The 17811-nt window shown below is 44.8% G+C and overlaps 4 protein-coding genes and 1 long non-coding RNA gene across 9 annotated transcripts; 2 read left to right on the top strand and 3 right to left on the bottom strand.

Moving 5' to 3' along the window:
• Positions 1-232: 232 nt before the first annotated feature.
• On the top strand, positions 233-3366 carry LOC135366807 (presenilin-associated rhomboid-like protein, mitochondrial). 2 transcript variants are annotated; one of them, XM_064599729.1, is made up of 9 exons: positions 233-447; positions 846-1029; positions 1099-1233; positions 1304-1448; positions 2021-2170; positions 2577-2647; positions 2802-2903; positions 2989-3086; positions 3192-3366. In XM_064599729.1, the coding sequence occupies exons 1-9, from the start codon at positions 398-400 to the stop codon at positions 3280-3282; spliced, it is 1026 nt and encodes a 341-aa protein (XP_064455799.1). In that variant the 5' UTR covers positions 233-397; the 3' UTR covers positions 3283-3366. The 2 variants fall into 2 exon arrangements, with proteins under 2 accessions (XP_064455799.1, XP_064455800.1); XM_064599730.1 differs by lacking the exon at positions 233-447 and adding an exon at positions 517-610.
• Positions 3367-4695: 1329 nt separating this feature from the next.
• On the top strand, positions 4696-5938 carry LOC135366811 (transcription factor che-1-like). The gene is made up of 2 exons (XM_064599736.1): positions 4696-5043; positions 5509-5938. The coding sequence occupies exons 1-2, from the start codon at positions 5028-5030 to the stop codon at positions 5847-5849; spliced, it is 357 nt and encodes a 118-aa protein (XP_064455806.1). The 5' UTR covers positions 4696-5027; the 3' UTR covers positions 5850-5938.
• A 705-nt stretch (positions 5939-6643) lies between these two features.
• On the bottom strand, positions 6644-10975 carry LOC135366808 (indolethylamine N-methyltransferase-like). 4 transcript variants are annotated; one of them, XM_064599731.1, is made up of 8 exons: positions 10876-10975; positions 10013-10059; positions 9854-9952; positions 8269-8361; positions 7878-8037; positions 7604-7814; positions 7344-7535; positions 6644-6925 (listed from the first exon to the last, which is right to left on the bottom strand). In XM_064599731.1, the coding sequence occupies exons 2-8, from the start codon at positions 10013-10015 to the stop codon at positions 6688-6690; spliced, it is 996 nt and encodes a 331-aa protein (XP_064455801.1). In that variant the 5' UTR covers positions 10016-10059; positions 10876-10975; the 3' UTR covers positions 6644-6687. The 4 variants fall into 4 exon arrangements, with proteins under 4 accessions (XP_064455801.1, XP_064455802.1, XP_064455803.1 ...); XM_064599732.1 differs by having other exon boundaries at positions 7878-8034; XM_064599733.1 differs by lacking the exon at positions 8269-8361.
• A 769-nt stretch (positions 10976-11744) lies between these two features.
• On the bottom strand, positions 11745-13376 carry LOC135366810 (SAP30-binding protein-like). Its single transcript, XM_064599735.1, has one exon. The coding sequence runs from the start codon at positions 13247-13249 to the stop codon at positions 12350-12352; it is 900 nt and encodes a 299-aa protein (XP_064455805.1). The 5' UTR covers positions 13250-13376; the 3' UTR covers positions 11745-12349.
• Positions 13377-14660: 1284 nt separating this feature from the next.
• Positions 14661-17342, bottom strand: LOC135366097 (uncharacterized). The gene is made up of 3 exons (XR_010414094.1): positions 17266-17342; positions 16629-16689; positions 14661-16219 (listed from the first exon to the last, which is right to left on the bottom strand). It is a non-coding gene; the product is annotated as an uncharacterized LOC135366097 (long non-coding RNA).
• Between the last annotated feature and the right edge of the window lie 469 nt (positions 17343-17811).

Below are 17811 nucleotides of genomic sequence, written 5' to 3'. Positions count from 1 at the left end.
TGAACTGTACATTGTGTTGTTCGCCAAGTGGGTTGCACGTTGATGTTGGCAAAAACAAAATATAGGAAGATTTACCTATATGGTGACTTTTCTAGTTCATTCGTTTCTAGGTTTCTTTTTATGTGCACGCAAAATGCTATGCTAACATAGTATCATAATTTTTTTCGTCACATAGTGTTGTCGGTGTTACGAAATTTCATGAACAATTCGCAACCATGTGCAAGAATCCGAACCAATCCGAACTCTATCCGAAACGAGCTGTTGGGTTACAGTAGTCAAAAGGATGTTGAAAATACGATGGCACTCGCACGTTTGACATATTTAGCTAAAACATAGTTGATGGATGCAACACGAGTAATAATCTAAACCTCACAAAGAGGCTACAGGACCAGAAACTATGGCAAATGTACTGCTTCGTGCTGTTGCTCTCGGCAAAGGCTGCTCACGGTGTGTTACATCTTGTTGGCATTTCTTCGCGAATGTGGTCTTTGCTGTTTCAGCCACATAGCTGTTTCTCCACACTGCATAGCACTTGACCAAGCTGCGCGGTGATAAGGGTAATACGACTTACGTGTTGCTGTCTACGACGAAGTTACATACGAGTATGTATGTAAGTAGCCTGGCCGCTCAAATTCAACTAAAATTAACTGAGGTCTCAGTAGACACTACTGGTTATGCAATAGGATATGATATTGACGTTGGGAAATCAAATAAAAGGGATATCCCAATAGGATAATATGCGTACTCTGTGCACACGTAGTTCAAGAATTAACAAAAGAAGAGAAACAGGTGGAATGTAATTTGCAAGAGGGGAAATTAACACTCATGAGTATCATTGTTTTCAGGGGGCATGCACTCCGCACGGACTGTTATGGATGGGCCAGAGGCCCTAGACGGTACTTTCAGAGAGAGCCCCGATCACAGGCAACGTCAAAGGCACAAATACGCCTGCTTCCAGTAGAAGGACAGACGGGCAATAAGGCCGCCGGGTTTAGATCCTTAGCCAAGCCGCTGCTGTTTGCTGTTGGGGTATGTTCCCCTTGTGGATGCCATTGAGTTAGTACATATGAAATAACACTCCTTTAAATGGAATTGCAGTGCACTGGAGTCAGCTTCGCAGGAGCAATAATCTGGCAGTATGAGGAAATGCGACTCGATGCTCAAGCGTTTCTGGAAAGCAGGAGAATTCGAGCCTCCTTTCATGAAACAAAGTATGGAGAGTTTCGGCGCCAGGTACGACAGCATTTTGCTTAGCTGCTACCTGCGGACCTAAGCCACTTAATTTTTGTACGTGCTTTTCCAGATCAATACCTGGTGGAACCGTCTGGGAGACGGTCATCGTATGGCCTATAGTATAATAGCTGTGAACGTAGCTGTCTTCTTGTTGTGGAGAGTACCTCGACTACAGCCTACTATGATCAGATACTTCAGCTCCCACCCGGCCTCCAGTGAGTCCAGCGCGACGGTACGCAAGCCGTCTTCAAAGCGTTTCCGTTCTTATGCTACTAGCCTACTACATCGTGTGCTGGTGATGAGCTGGCAGTCAAGAATACCTTAATGGTTGTCGTTTGCAAATAATGAGCAAATTGCTCCCTGCATCAGTGATGTAAAGACAACTCAGTGAACCTTTAGCTTTTTAGTTTTATAGGTCGCATATCATCTTTCTGATTTCCTTCTTTCCTAACACTGAAGATCTCTTTATCCCAGCTACTGTCTTAACCCCTGTTAGCTCTACACAATTGTCACTTAACGATCGTATTAGCATGTTGGGAGTACTACCACTTGAGGCAAAAGATATGCTACTTCACATTGTGTGGAGGCTTAGTGCATATATTGAGCAAGTTCAATAACTATAATTATGTGCATAATTTATGCACTAATTATGTACTAATTATGCATAATTTATGTTTATCCATGCTCCAGCTAGTTCTGTTTGTTGTTGTTGTTATTATTATTATTATTATTATTATGTTGACGATGACATACTCTAATTGAAGTACTGCATTCATTTGTGTTTCAGAATCAGTGTGTCTTCCTATGCTCTTGTCAACATTTAGCCACTACTCACTGTTCCACCTGTGTGCGAACATGATTGTGCTCAACAGCTTTGCACCTGGTGCAGTGGCATTACTGGGCAAAGAACAGTTTCTAGCAATGTATCTAAGTGGAGGTAATGGCACTTTACTTCTCTGTTTCCCCATCATGATTGAGGAAAGCCAGGGTCAATTGGGTCAGCAGGGTCCATGCAGTGCACACTGTGCCATAGGCAGACGGGTTCAATTGCAGTGAGCCACTCAGGGCTTTGCAGCAGGCCTGCTTTCCACCTCTACGCTCTAATAATAGAGCTTCACTGCATAGCTAGCTCCTAGCCTCCCCTGCAGGTAGCATCTCCTCCTCCGCGGAGGAGCCAGCACGAGGCCCTTTTCCTGTGAGAATACTTCCCAGCCTTCTCAATGCCTTCTCAAAGCTCATGTGGTACTGGTAGCTGACCCACTTGCTCCCCTGTCTTTATGATACCAGATATATTCTGAGATGTCTATGCCAGGCTACAAACAATGACACTGTACATTTTGCAGGAGTGCTGTCTTCATTCACAAGCTACGTGCACAAGATACTCCTTGGAAGGGGCGCAATGTCACTGGGAGCAGTAAGTTAAGATGTATGGTGGGCGTTGAAAGATGCGAAGGTGCTACCAGAGTTAAGACTTCACTAGGCAGAAGTAAAAAAAAGAAAAACACTCAAGTGCTACTTACTTTGTATCATTCGTACTTCCGTCTCACGTTTTTTCTATTGTTTTGCAGTCCGGCGCAATCCTAAGCGTCATCGCAGCCATGTGCGTTCAATATCCCGACGCTCAGTTGGCAATAATATTCCTACCGTTCTTCACCTTCTCTGCAGGAATGGTAAGGTTGGTCGTGTGTAGAATTTGGTAGCAACAATTTAGATGCATGTTTTCGAGATAAACTTCTCAACATTTCTTTCTGGCAGGCTTTAAAAGCTGTTCTAGCATTGGACACAGCTGGGGTCGTCTTTGGCTGGCAGCTCCTTGATCATGCAGCTCACCTGGGAGGGTCACTTTTTGGCATGTGAGTCGCAGAGAAAGTCTATTGTTATGTCTAGTGAGGGTCTGTTGTTATGTGTACTTGGCTCGTTGAAATCCAGACTGAATCATTGTTACCCTCTGTTTGTAGTGGATACATCTTGTACGGGCGTGAAATGTGGAAGAAGCGTGAAGGCCTCATGAAGGTGTGGCATGATCTGCGGTATCCCAAACGTGGCTGAGATACGTCCGTTCCTATCGAAGAATTATATTTATAACCTATGTCTATGACTGGTGAAAGAGTAAAGATATCGTTTGAGAAATAATGCCTCGTTCACTGTTTACGTGATTCCTGTTTTAGTGTTTCCTGGGGCTTGGCTGGGTTATTGCCACGGGCAAGTCACAGGAATGGCTCAGCCTAGAAAGAAAGGCTTCCGTGAAAGACCGAAGAAAAAAAGGTGTCAGGCTTTTGAGGCAAGGATATTGGAGAAGAAAAATGATGTGTCACTATTCCACGCTACCCAAGTGAAGCATTGGTATACCCTCTGTGCATGAAATGAGACAAATTTGTGTGGCAGGGATGCAGCTGAGAGAATTCTCAAGAAGGGAGTGGGCCTCGATGATCGAGACGGAACAAAGGGGGCGGTCGCCCCCAAACGTCCGTCTTTATTGGTACTTTAGTACTTATCGTAATGTCGCTGCGTTGAGTAATCGTAAGCGTTCTTGGGAAGTGGCTTGTAAAGAATCGTAGGCAAGGTGGATCATTATTACAGTACCGTTGTGACACGTTTATGTATCTTTACCAACGTGCAATGTAGGGGCCCTATATAAATCCAGGGATCAGAACCGGTATTTTTTTCGGTCCGGTTCGGGTTCGGGTTTAGCTCTGCTGAACCGAAATTATCAACTTGAACTGGTTCAAGTATATCAGTTCGGTTCGGGTTCGGCTCAGGGAGAACATCCCCCCGCACACCCACAGTAAAAAAAAAATTGCTCAGCAGTCGGGACATTTACAGGGATTGGAACTGTTACTTTTTTCGGTCCCGGTTTAACCGGTTCATGGGCAGTAATTTTGCTACATGAAAGCGAGCTTACACTCACCGTACATGGTTGTAAGAAAAAGGTGTGAGATAACCGTTTCAGGTGAGTCAAAAAAAAGGACAGTCACTAGTACAATTATTTCGCCTCTGAACTGATTCACGAACCTGTAACCGTATGAATTTTTTTCGGTTCAGTTCCGGTTCGGTTCAGGACAAGCAAAAAAATTGTTCCGTTCAGCTCGGGTTCGTCATAAAATAACAGTTATTTCCGGTTTTCGGTTCGGGTTCAGTTCTGGTTCCGATCCCTTTAAAAATCGTTGAAATATTTCACCTGATTAAGGTACATATTGTGATTTTTCTAATATTCCACCAAGTTGGGACAAGGCATGGTTGTCCTGTATGATTAGCTTGTGTTCTCGTCCCCCTCCCCCCACCGACGAGCTAGTGGGGTGGGACGGCCACCGATGTGCCGTTTTACTCGATTTGAATTTTTCCAACTAGTTTATTGGTTCACTCGCTTTTGGAATACTTGCAATTATTTTTATGCTTAGCGTGGTGCAGTTTTGATTTCGCTCTCTGGTGGCGAGCGCCGTCAGCGCCATCTCACGTGCGTGGTCTCGTGTGGAGGCTGGAAGCCGTTGTCGTTGCTGTCTTGCTGACCTCGTGAATGTGGATGCTGTTGCAGTTCTCAGTTGTTTTTACATATTGTGGAACCGCATTGTTAATTAATTTATGCTTCTTGAATACTCGTTGCGGCTGAAAGTGCCTCCACACATATGAGATGATATCACAATTGGTCGACTGTTGTTGTGTATTTACCATCACCAAAGATACAACAAAGATATTGACAACATCTGAAGGCAGACAGGCCTGTGTGCAACATTATCGTGGAAAAATTGTGTCCCAGACTGTGCTTCCTCAGTGCTACTACGGAGAGCATTAGAAAGATGTCGGAGACAGAGAGTAAGGCGCCTCAAGGAACTCGGGGGCAGATAAACAATGGGAAAGGAACTAGCGGGTCTACAGTATATGATTTAGCAGCTTCGCGGTTTGCTTCGTAACATCTCGTTAACGGTCCCCCGTGTCTCAAACACACGGCGCATGTATTGGAAATTAACATTAAATATATGGGTAAAAGGTAACGTAGGGTAGGGCGAAATAGAAAAGTGCTTGCAGTCTCTCTTGAGGTGTATCATACCATGAAGCGTCTTCTTTCTTCTCGTTTTTGTGCATACACACTTTCAGTGGCTTCTCTGGCCCCTCACCTACATCACCCCTCAAATGTTTCAACTCCTCATTCACTGTCTTGGACTTTCTTAGTTTAGTCTTAAACACATGTTGGCAATGATACACAAAGCCCAACCAGCTGCCTTTGCAAGGGTATGTTGCACACTGCACATGATTAACACCCTTATCAACCCATTCCAGGCTCGAAGTCAACAGTGGCCGCCGAGAAACCGAAACCGACCGGAAAGTTCCGTTGCAAGTATTGCCCCTTTGCATCAGACGAGAAGTCTTTGGTGCGGTGGCACCAGAGCAAGCATCCCAAGGAAAAACCCCTGGTGTGCCCCATATGCAACAAGTCATACATGTGGAGAAGCAGCATGGCTGCTCATCGGCAAAGTCACACGGGCGAACGCCCTTACAAGTGTTCCAATTGCTCCCGAGGATTCACCAGCTCCACAAACTTGGCGCGGCACCTGAAAGCGTGCCCGCAGAAATCAGGCGATTCTAGCAGCGTCGATGATGTAGTGCCTGAGAGGAAGTGACTGGCGTGAATTTGCCTGACTCTGTGGGATCATCAGCATTGCGGCTGCATGTAATGGAAGGCGATTTATAAAAATAATTTATACGAATATATGTTCTAAAAATAACCTATTTTCCACTCGTTGGGCATTCCAACATCACTTCTTCAGCCACAGCATCTAACTGGTTGCGCCCATCTCATTCATACGAAGTCTTTGCGTGTCCTCTGGCATACAGACAGTTGTGTGAGTCGTTGGGCATTCAGTGTGAAATACGGTACTGGATCTCAATAAAAACTTAGTTATGGATAGAACAAATAATCTATCATGTTTTCCTTGTCCTCAACAGTATTACTGTGGTTTCTCGTCAAATGGGAGAACCTTTAGCGTAGACAGGTACTACTTTACCGGATTGATGCGATGGTGAATTGATGCCTCCTTGTGTATTCACACCAAAATGTGTCAGCTGTTTTGCTAATATTGTCTGGGTCCGCTGCCCATCCACAGACTATTGGATGTCAGCATTGTTACGTTACTTTTCCAGAGCACGATCAAGCAGCATTGGAAACGGAATTGAATGGGGGACGCCCTGATGTTTACGCGTGCCATTTTTGCCCGTACACATCGAACCAACGCAGCAACGTCACCAGGCACATACGCAGCCATACCGGGGAAAGGCCCTACAAGTGCTCCATCTGCAGCAAGGGCTTTAAAGATAAAGGTCACGTTAAGAGGCATGTCAACACTGTGCACATTTTTCGTTTTGAGCTGAAGTAAACGGATACACTTTTGTCGGTAGATGTGAAGAGACTCGTTCGTTGCTTCACCAGAAAATGCTTTTATTGGCCACAAGGGTTAGGGGCTAGGGCTTCCGTGCAAGCACGAGGAACGTCTTCGTGTAGTCGCTGACCGAATGGAAGTATTCCCTGTCCACAATGGTCCACTCAAGGTCTACAAAGCCGCAGTCCTTGAGCACCTTCTCCACATTGTCCTTCGTGAGCGTGACACAGTTGAACTTTCCAGCTTTCATGTCCCAGTAGGTCATACCCAACACACCGTTCATTAGCAAGTGCCCGCAACGTTTCAAGAGACCAGAGATCCTGCGTTATGGAAAGTATGCATACTTTATGAATGCCGGTCGCATGAGCAACATCCCAGAGAGCACTCCAGCTGAATGCGTAAAAAAATGTCCCAGCTCTTTGCTCCACGCATCGCTAGCTGTGGAGAACATCCCGCGGGGCAGCTACAAAATATTCTGTAGCAGACGACAGGAAAAGATGCGGACGCTGTCGTCTGCTACGTGCACAGTACCCCACTCCCGATATTTTGGCACCCTGTGAACGCTCAAAACAGGCAGTGCGACTTCTGTCCTGTGAGAAGTTTTCTGTTTTCTTCCCCTATGGTATTCTGGGGAGATTACGCTCGTGTGAACACACGGTATGAGGCACTGTGTCCACGGTGAAACGGCCTTGATAGCTTCATCGGCACACAAGATATAGTGGCTCAAATATTACTTACCGCTTGATAATTTTTGCGTACGTGTCCAGATCCTGGATGACAGCCTCGAGAAGCAAAGAAGTGACAATAACATCGAACATTTCATTGTTATCGTACTTAGCGGGCAGGAACTTTCCGTTCTCCTTGGAGAACAGGTCGCAGGACACATGGTCTGTGATGCAGTTACGTAATTGCTCCTTCAGAGAATGAGGCCTAGAAAGGACAAGTGCATTTTAATAGGTCCTTGCACACACACACTACACTCATTACTAAAAACTCACGGATGTTTAGTGACCTCAGAAACTGATTGTAGAACAGCGTTAAGGTTCAGCATGTTTCTCTGGTCGTCTTTGAGCCAGTCTTCCACGATGGCCTTGGTCTGGTCCAGGTAGTTGGCAACAACAAGCTTTTTCACGTGATCACTCAGCATGAGGGAGTACTGCAGCATCGGACCACAGCCGAGGTCCAGACCCCACTCGCCGCCCACGGTGCCTGCAAGTTGACGCCGCTACAATGAGGCAACGTGAGCTCTCGGGGAAAATTACCCGGAGTTACCCCTCTTGAGTAGTTTGTAAGCGTCCTCCACTATGATACTGAGTTCCCGGATATGAGAAGGGTACACGGACGTTGTGAAGACTCCAGGGTCCAGGAACTCCTTGATTCGCTCGCAGGGTACCAACTGTTCCTCATCATCAGTCTTGTGTTTGTCATCCTGCTAGTAGTTGAATAATTATGCAGTTCAGTGCACTACAGTGAGAAAATTGTGGCCCCACCTTACCCTCCTCTCTGAATGCCCATAGTACGATAGGTAGATATAGATACGATACGCCCATGGTACGATAGATAGGATCTGTTGCCAGTTTCCCTAAATTTTCTTGAGCCACACGGAGGCTGGTGTTCCATGGTACTCGGCCGTATTGGCAAAATATGTGTTTGAGCCACTTACGTCACTGCTGGAGCATCGAGCCTCCTCGCTGGTAGACACTATGATTTTTGAAAAGTAACTCTCATACTCTTCTAGTGAGTCATATCCTTGGGCCTGAAAGCCAGAGAGTTTTCGTGCGTTTCATCATCATAGCTTCTTTCAAGATGATGTCGCATACTTTAACACTGTGCTACGCAAATATGACTCTCATTTCTCATTTTAATTAAGGCGTGAGTCCTAATGCTGTTAACGAGGAGCGCAGCTTTTGTGCATAGGATACGTGATATGTATTCACTGTCGTGCCCAAGCTTGGGTACCTATGCTACCCATATGTACCGAGATCCACAGCGGAAACGCTAAGACGAATCATCGCATGTAAGCCTTCACATGCCCTCGGACCAACAGAGGACAAGATACCTTTTTTCGATACCCTTCCTCCCCTTGTGAACGTAGGTCCCTCAAATGGAATGAGGCTCTCTACAGTCAACCCGATATCGGTTAGACATACCGTCTTGCCTCAAAATATGATGCAAATCACATTTTACAGATTTTGTTTTGCATACCCGTACATCGCAACAGGGTACAACATAAACAACAACTTCCACCTCGCTTTTTTCGTGGCTTGCGGCATAGGAAACGCTCCTCACCCGCTTATAACGATGACAGCGCCGCAGTTATTACGATGGGATTGTGATCCTTTGGCCCAGAGTCAATAAAAACGACAGTTTCAGATATCTTTCTGAAGCGGAGTTTTGAAAGTTTTCCGCATTTTATCTCGTCCCCCCCCCCCCCCCCCCACACACACACACCTTTCTTTATTTCGTTTGCGATGGACAGAGCTCGTCACGCGGTACCTACAAATCAGGAAACAAAAGCTCATTGATTTTGAGTGATAACGAAAGCGAAACCCTAGCTAATTCCTTAGTTCAGCTCCACGTCGACGACTTTTCCAACGTTCGAATAGACCTCTCCGTGTTTGTAAAGATATGACGTCATGGTGTTCGACACCGCCACCAATTTGGTAGAGCTGAACTACGCTCGAAGCTAGAGGTGAACAAGGTCGCGCAAGAAAGCCACGGTCTTGAGGGGGATGGTCCCTGAAAGGGACGCAACATTCGGTGCTACTTTCCTTTCAGTAGGAGGCAGCGAACAAGTAGCCATTCGTGCAACCCAGCCCTCCCCTTCCGATTTGTTTCGGTATCAGTCTGTCTACCAACGTCATGACGACTTTCTCGGGTAGAGGTCTATTGGTTCGAAGGGTTCTCATTTGTATCAGCAAAACATGTCCCCACAGTGATATTGTGAGTCACTACCAGCAGTGACTCGAATTGTGTGTCACGGAATTCGAATTTAATAAAGTGCAGTTAATGAAATATTCAGAGGCTTCTTTACGAATGCTACGATTCGGACGGAATGTATGTATATATATATAGAAACGGGTGTTCTCCAAGTGGGAAGCTCCAGGTACGCTAAGGTATGTCTCCGAGCGGTCTCCGGGCTCTACTAGTCTCCAGCTCGTATTCCATAGCTATACGGTGCGCTCTAGCGTATGATCGCGCTTTCCTCAAGGACAGAGTCAACCATGACATAATACACATCAACATACGTGTGCACTGTTGTGTGAATCCTCATAGTCCGGAAAACCCTCGCGCGAGGCGCCATTTGTGATTTCTGCATCAGGAGTCTTCAACTTCGTCGTAGATTCCTGAAAAGGTACCGCGGGTACTGCAGTGTTGGACAACGCACGTAGAACATGATTGGTTACCATCTACTAGTGACTACGAAGTAGAAATTTTGCCAGATCCAGTGGCCCTGCAAAAGAATGAATGATACGAATGAAGTATTCATCGGGTACCACAACACAGTCAGATTAGGCAGTAAGCAAATCCCTCATGGAAATATTCCCCGTGCGAGTGTGAAAACTCCATCACTACTTTGAACATCATTATCTACTCATTATCGTGGAGAAAAAAAGAAATCGACCTTTGCTTTACCCCTTACACACGTATTTCAATTTCAATGACTGCGAATCCGTCCTGAAAGAGCAGGTTTTAGCATGTCACATAACCCCGTTGGCACATTTGGTGGGCCGAATCTACCATGCATTTGTAGGGCGATCGCATTGCCGAGAGACTTGACCAAATGCATGGTTATGAAGTAGAGCAACCTTCAGTTTTTTTTTTTTCCTTTTTGTAGAAAGTGTTTTCTTGTCAAGCTATGGGCCATAGAAGGGACTGGTGAGGACCTCTTTTCTTCTCTAGTGCTCTTTTGACAGTAGGAACGTTTTGCATTCCTCCGAAGAAGAGTACACTTCCTTTGTAGCTACGCAAACCTGCAACGGGTACAGAGTCTGCGACAGGCGTTTTTTAGCAGGCAAGCACTCGGTCAACGGGTACGTGCGTGCAAACGGTCGAATGCTTGGCAAAAACTATGAAAATTCAAACCCGCTCTCAAGAAAGAAATGTTATCCTAAAGATTCTGTGTAGTCAGTGCGATATATAAACGCGATATATATTTCTATAGGCCACATAGGTTCCAAACAACGTTGGTCTTAGCAGATTATTTCAGCCCATAAATGACGGCTAGTTTCAGATTATGCGTTGTCGAGTAAAGAGATGTGTTACTTACGAGCCTGAATAGCAGATGCTCTGGAGCAGACCGTTTGTTCCGGGAACCACGCGCGTGCACGAGCTCTGCCGGTGCCGCAGAAATGGGTCCAGAGTGTAGTGCGCGAATAGTTTCGGTTTCAGATTGTTTCACTGAGGTACGTTTCGCGCCACTTTGTAACGACCTTGGTTTGCAGTGAGGTATATCATTTTCCACAGTGCTATACCGTTTGAACCTAGAAGGCTGCATGGCGGCTCGGCTACGTGTGGCAGGCTCCTCTCGGCCGCACAGCAAACGCTGAGGCGGTGCCGCTTTTTGAGAGCCTCAGCTAGCAAGCAGCTGCGTGTCTCATTTCCGCTGCAAATTCGTCCGCGACGGGCACGGCGCGACGCTATCTGCGGCGTACTCTCTACGTCATCGAGTGACGTCAACATCACCCCTTTCGGGCTCTCTGAAGGAGAAGAGGGGTTTCTAGAGGGCATGAACACCACAAACGCATCTCACTCGCGCTACCGGTCACTTTCACGCAACTTTCACGTGCAACAACACATGTCACACGATGCATAGTATGCCGCAGCCGAAAGCTAAAAACTTAAGGGGGTGACCTTTACTGCTGATTTAAGATCTAACTGGAGCACGTAGCACATTGATTTCTTTTTTTTTTTCAGGTCACATTACCCTTGCAACAAAAGGCAAACAAGATGGCTTTACTAACAAAAACTGCAGCACAGAATCATGACACATGAATTGGAGTAATTCCCCCCACCCCCCAAGTCTTCTTGTCAGGAAGGGGACGATTTCGCGAGCAGTCTTTTGGGGTGCAGTATGCAAATTGAAATTTTGCAAAGTTTAAAAATACGCCACGGAGTAAATACAAAGTGATACACAAGTTCTATCACTACAGCTTTTATTGTACTTATGTCCAGTAGTCATATTTACCATTTGTGTGATATTCACAGATGAGGCACGAACTTTTCCTTCCGGCACCACGAGAGTGAACCGCGACGTAAATCATGCATGCGCCTTGCTACAACTACAGTTTTCCCGCTGGTGGCACAACTTCGACTCTGTTGCATAACTCACTTGGCAAAGACATATGTTTCAAAGTGGGTATTTCTTGTTGATGAACTGATTATCTGCATAACTGTCGCTGGCATTATGTACAAATTCAACTGATTGCGTCTTCAGTACATGACATGTGGACACATGCTACCCAGTTGACCCACACCACTCAAAATACTAGCATTTGCAAACACAAGTGCTGATACTGGTACATCTACGGCACCAAAAATGATGCTCTGGCCTAACAAATGTGGTTGTTGAGCTGCGACCTCGCGCAAGTATCTTGTCACAAGTGCGGGCAGTACGCAACCGACCCAGAGAAAGAAATGTCCCCCCCTGACTTTATAACCATGCATATGTGCTGCAAAAAAACACTATACGCTAGTTTCGTGAGTGTTTCCTGAACTGCTAATGATATGTTTTTGTACACCAGTCACTGCTTTGATTTTTTTGGCAGAGTCCCAAATGCCGAAATGACAGTGGGCTTTGTTCCAGTTGGCAATGGCACTGGAACTACGGCTGCAGGTGTCACCAGAGTTGCTGGTTTCAAAGCTGCAGGCAGCGCAGCCGATTGGCTGATTCCGACGTCCCACTTGCTCTTGCGCTTCATGCCGACCACGACTTCAACATTGGGTTGATCTGTTTTTTTCGCCGTTCCAGACATGAATTCCACTTTTGTCTTCTTCTCTTTCTCTCTTTTATCCATCTCTTCTTTCTGCCTCTTCGACAACTCCTCGTAATAAGACTCTGCGTTCCAGCTATGAGGATCGTAGATTTCTGGTGGGTAGTTTGTTCCCATTTCATCGATGCTGCAATAGGAAATGAGCTTCTCATAGATGCTGGGGTTACGAAAGTCTTTTCTCATTTGAATGGATGCGTTCATGTCCTTACCGTCCCTTAACTTGCGTTCGTACAATCGAGCTATCTTATCTTGCAGCGTTTGCGAACACTTCGTTGGCGGATCTTGCGGTAGAAACACGCCGCCTACGCCACGTTCTAAAAGACAGCGATGATAAGACAAGGGAGATTCTGGCCTGAATCGCACCTCTTCTGTTGAGCGACTTTCTTCAGGTAAAAGGTCGCTCAGTGATTCGTCATCGGCGACAATAACGTCGTCCTCAAATTCTTCCTCGTCTTCTGCTCGATAACACACTAGTGGAACACCATTTTGCGAATTTGGAGTACCCTCAACGGTCACAGGCAGCCTCCGCTCCGGAGCCCGTTGTATTGCGAAAGGGACGGTGTCGGAGTCGGAGTCCGCTTCGCCTTCAGAGTCTGTGTAGGTCTCAGTCAAGGAAGCGAGAGCAGTTGGCTTAGGTGCCTCACCACTCATTTTTCGATTGGTTCTGAGGTTCTATCACATGCGTCGACACATAACCATCAAAACAACAGACGCCATTTTGAGTTTCAACCAACGATGTCCATGCGTTCCACCCCTCTCGAGCATGCCCTCGAGTAGGAGTTGGTCACGTGACAAAGTTGTACCACGTGACCATGGGGTAGGGTAACCCACTGATCTCTATGTATAAAGGCTGGATCGCGCATGGGAGAGGGGCTCGTGGGGGAGAGGCGTGCCTTCGGGCCGCCATGTTGGTGGGCCCTAAAGTGCTGTGTGCGCCCATAGAAAACAATGGGAGGCAACAGAGATTGTGAGTATTTATTGCGCTGCAAGCATTTGTCGTTGTTTGTCATCACACAATTTTGTAAGATGCCAGTATACTGATGTATCCTAACAGTGTTTCACAGGTGTCCTGCCGTTCGATTCTTAATTACGTTATGTTTTGCATTCCGAAACTAGACCGTCACTGCAGTGCAGCGCTGGGGATTGTACTACAGCACGTTTCCCAGTCAATATTTCAATAAGAAACGACTTGAGGTTAACAACAACCATGTATATAATATCCCGTACTGCGTTCTGGACAAAAATTGTTCCATAAAGAACGGTCCGGGAAGAGATATACTCGCATGGCAGAAAGAGATCGTTCTGTAGAATCACAGCCGTTGTTTTAGCCGTGTATGCGTTTAGTATGATTTATATCAAGCATCGCCTTAGCACGAGTCTCTTAGTAAACGACAGCGGTGCTTTGCCTCGCAAATATGGACACACCGAAGCAGCCCAAATAATTACTTCACGCAATTAGATCACACTCTTTAGGACAGTTAATCAGGTATAGTGATGTAAGCTTAATCAATTAAGTTACTTAGAAAGTGGTAACACCTCCTTCAGACACAGGACTTATCTCTTTTTGAAGTACAGCCCTTCTATGTTTGTTTGCTTCTTCCTTTATTTGTTCTGATTATTTGCAGGCGCGGTTGTGCCAAACTGAATGTCCTTCTCCAGCGCTCATATGCTTTTGTTGGATACAACAGCAGCGTGAGAAAAGTTTGTCATGCTTGTTATGTGGAGCATGTTCGAAAAAATGCAGCTCCACATATGGTCTTCAAATTGCAACAGGACTATTTGGAGCTTGAAACAGTTGTGATTTTGTCATTTTGGCCCTCGTGTACCCAGTCTGTAAAACGCAAACAAAAAAGTCTAACACGATATGCTTTTGTAATGAAGATCACTGATGATGAGTAAAGAGAATATACGAGTTCAAGTTTATTCAATATTTTATATCATTCATTATATTATTCAACGTCTTATGTCAAGTTTATACAACATCAAGTTTATTCAAGTTCAAGATTTATTTCTTGCACTTATGCGTTTCAGGATACAATGAATGTGCAGGGAGGTCGCAAAAGGCTACATTTATTGTTTTGTGACCTTGCTACAATGGCAATATATATTTTAGGAATGACAATGATCAGGTACGCTCTCTAAATTTGTAGCACTCAATTTTAGGTTGGAATGAGCAATGAATAGCAACTTCCATCCTGATATTTTCTCATATATGCTAAATTTTAAATTTAATGTGATCGAATATGTGATAATATAACAATAATATATAAGAATATAATATGTGATAAATGAATGTGATCAACAGTAGATGTAAACAACATGAGTAGCCAGAGAAGCAGGAGGAGCACGTTGCAAAAAATGCAGCTGCACATCTGAAACTCCAATCATTATCATCGTCATCTAAAAGGGAGTGTGGTAGCACTGCCGTGAAACCAGGCACGATTTCTGAAGATCTTCTATGACACTTTCCGCAGTTTGCACACTTTTCTGCAGCATCAGACTCTCTCATAGGAGTTACTTTTCAGTAACGGTGACTCCCATCTTACATTTTAATGTGCGAGGGCTCTCTTGCACTACACATGTACGGTTTCCAAACTGCAACATGACGATTTGGAGCTTGAAACTCGAGCCCTGGTGTACCGTCTATGAAATGATACCAACTGAATCATGTCTGAAACGTGGTATTTAATGGAAGATGGCTTTCTTGGTTGTGCGTTCTGCGTGACAAAGATGTAACACGCTATGCTTTTGTAAAGAAGATAAGTGATGTTATGCTCTATGAATGAAGAGAATATACATTTTTCAAGTTCAACATTTATTCTGGCATATACGCATTTCAAGATACAATGAATGTGCAGGGAAGTGACAAAACAATACATTTATTGTTTTGTAACCTCCCTGCAATGACAATATATATCTCAGGATTGACAATGTACACGTACACTATGCAAATTTGTTGCACCCAATTTTCATACATGCTGAATTTTAAATTTTTGTTTTGCTGCCTATGTGTTCAGTGTATTACAAATTGCTTAATGCAAACAACACTTTGTTAATTTCAAGCTTTTTGCTCCCATCTAAGATATTCCTATCCTGGAGGAACTGCCACTTCGACACCATAAAATATTCAGTAGGTTTCACTCTGGCAGGCCCTGCCACTGCAAATTTCCTGAATTGAAACCCTTCAAACTGTGTCATAATCTTAAATACGTCAATATTTCTGCAAGTAGTTGACATGCTCGATGACACTCCTCCTGCAGCTAAGGCAACTAAAGAAAAGAGTTCCAAGAGGCCGAAGGTAAACCTACAGCTGCACGAGTGTGATCCACAGTAGTGCATTCTCAATAAATAATTTTCTTCTTATAGCGTACATATGCATGCCTATTAACTGGAACAATTATCACAGTTCCCTGACAAGTTTTAATTTCTGAGAGTGTACTGTAGAGGCTGCTTAGATCAACAACAGTTCATACAAGGTATTATATACTGTGAATGCCTTTAAAAATCCCATGTGACACATATGCCTTTACTTTATGGAGGTGCTGTGGTAGTCAAAGTTTGTGGGCATTACGCAGGTTCTGCACCCATTTCTTGAGTATGTTGAGGCAGCTGTGAAGTAACCTGCATTGATGATGATGATTCCAATTTTTATGGTGCATCGACAACAAAAGAAATAATACATCAGAACATTGGTTTGGGTGCAACCAGTTAAAAATGAATATGTTGTTTAATAAATGCATTGGACAAATGTTAAAACATCAGTTTAAAACATGGTTTACAATCCCTGTATCTTCTAAAAATTAAAAAAGATTAAAAACTATTCTAAAAAGAATATGGGGAACTCTTCTAAAAAGAATTATAATCTCTAATTATTATATTGCTGGGTGAAGGAGCCTAAAGTCTAAGGTGTGTTTGTGGTGTGAACATGTAAGAAAATATGCAAAACTGAGATAGGCTAACCACAGTGCGTGCACTGAGGTTGTTCCTTCCTGTAAAGTAGAAACCAGTGGATGAGGAACGTGATGCTTACCTGTACACCCAGCCGTATCACACTGCACAGATAATTCACTGGGTAGCCCTCATGACAAAACCTGTATTGAGAGACCACTTTTGCCTTAAAAACTGCTACAAATAGCACGACACGCTACAAATTATTACTATCGTAACAAGCTGACGATACAGCTCAGACACAAAGGCGTTATTCAAGTCGCGCCACACCACCGTTACGTAGGATTCTTTGTCACAAATCAAACCAAGGCACAAAACACTACCAATACATGAAAAAAGGTGACAATCGTGGTCTCATTATGACGTAATACCGAACTTGTGCGTGAAGGTAATTCAAAGAAATGAATGTGGCACTTGGCCACTTGCTTCCGCAGAGAACACCGTGTACCATGCTAGCAATGCATGCAAAAAAGCGCTCGAGTGCTCGCACATATATTGATGACAACACTACCTGTGTAGTGTAACGTGTTCTTTCAAGCATATTATGCACTCAAACTGTATTTGCCGCCGGGTATAATGCAAGTGTGCTCGATTGAACGTCGGAAGAGCGATCAAGCAACCTGCATCCAGTGCTCGTTTTGGGCAAAAAAACACTTCATAATGGTCAACTAAATATACAGAATGGACGCCTATTTATTCCTCGATAAAGAGTGACTCACCTGTATAAATTTAGGCCCTGTAACCTTGCCAGTACTGTTGGTACGACCGTAATTGCAAGAAGTTGGCATGATCGCTGCGGCGACTGTTGTGGGTACAGTAAGATGGCGGCCGGTTTCTTCACGCTCGCGCTCCCTATCCGCCATCCAGCCTTTTACAATCGAGATCAGTGGGGTAACCCTCGGGTAGGTTGTGGAACGGGCGCGAGTACGATTCTCAACATGGCGACAGCAGACGACATTGACATTTGGGCCCCGCGACATAAGAACCGCTGTCCGCTGCTTCGCGACGCTGTTGACTTCGGTATGGGGACATCTGCGTGGGTTCGTAGAGCATTCACGCCACGAATTAGGGGTATTTACAGCCCGTTCCCAGAAAGGGTAGCGCTGTTATCGTCCGCAGCTAGCTCTGAAACGCACAGAAACAGGTTTCGACCTTCACATACAACGATCTGATGTGTGTTTTATGGATGGTTTCGTTCATGTTTCTCTGAAGAAAACATCAGGTCGCAAAATTCGCACTGGAACTTTCCTGGGTCCACTATGATG

This window comes from Ornithodoros turicata, chromosome 8, assembly GCF_037126465.1.
Source record: "Ornithodoros turicata isolate Travis chromosome 8, ASM3712646v1, whole genome shotgun sequence".
NCBI lineage: Eukaryota > Metazoa > Arthropoda > Arachnida > Ixodida > Argasidae > Ornithodoros > Ornithodoros turicata.
The sequence above is the reverse complement of the archived record's forward strand: the minus strand, read 5'-3'. Positions and strand labels throughout refer to the sequence as shown.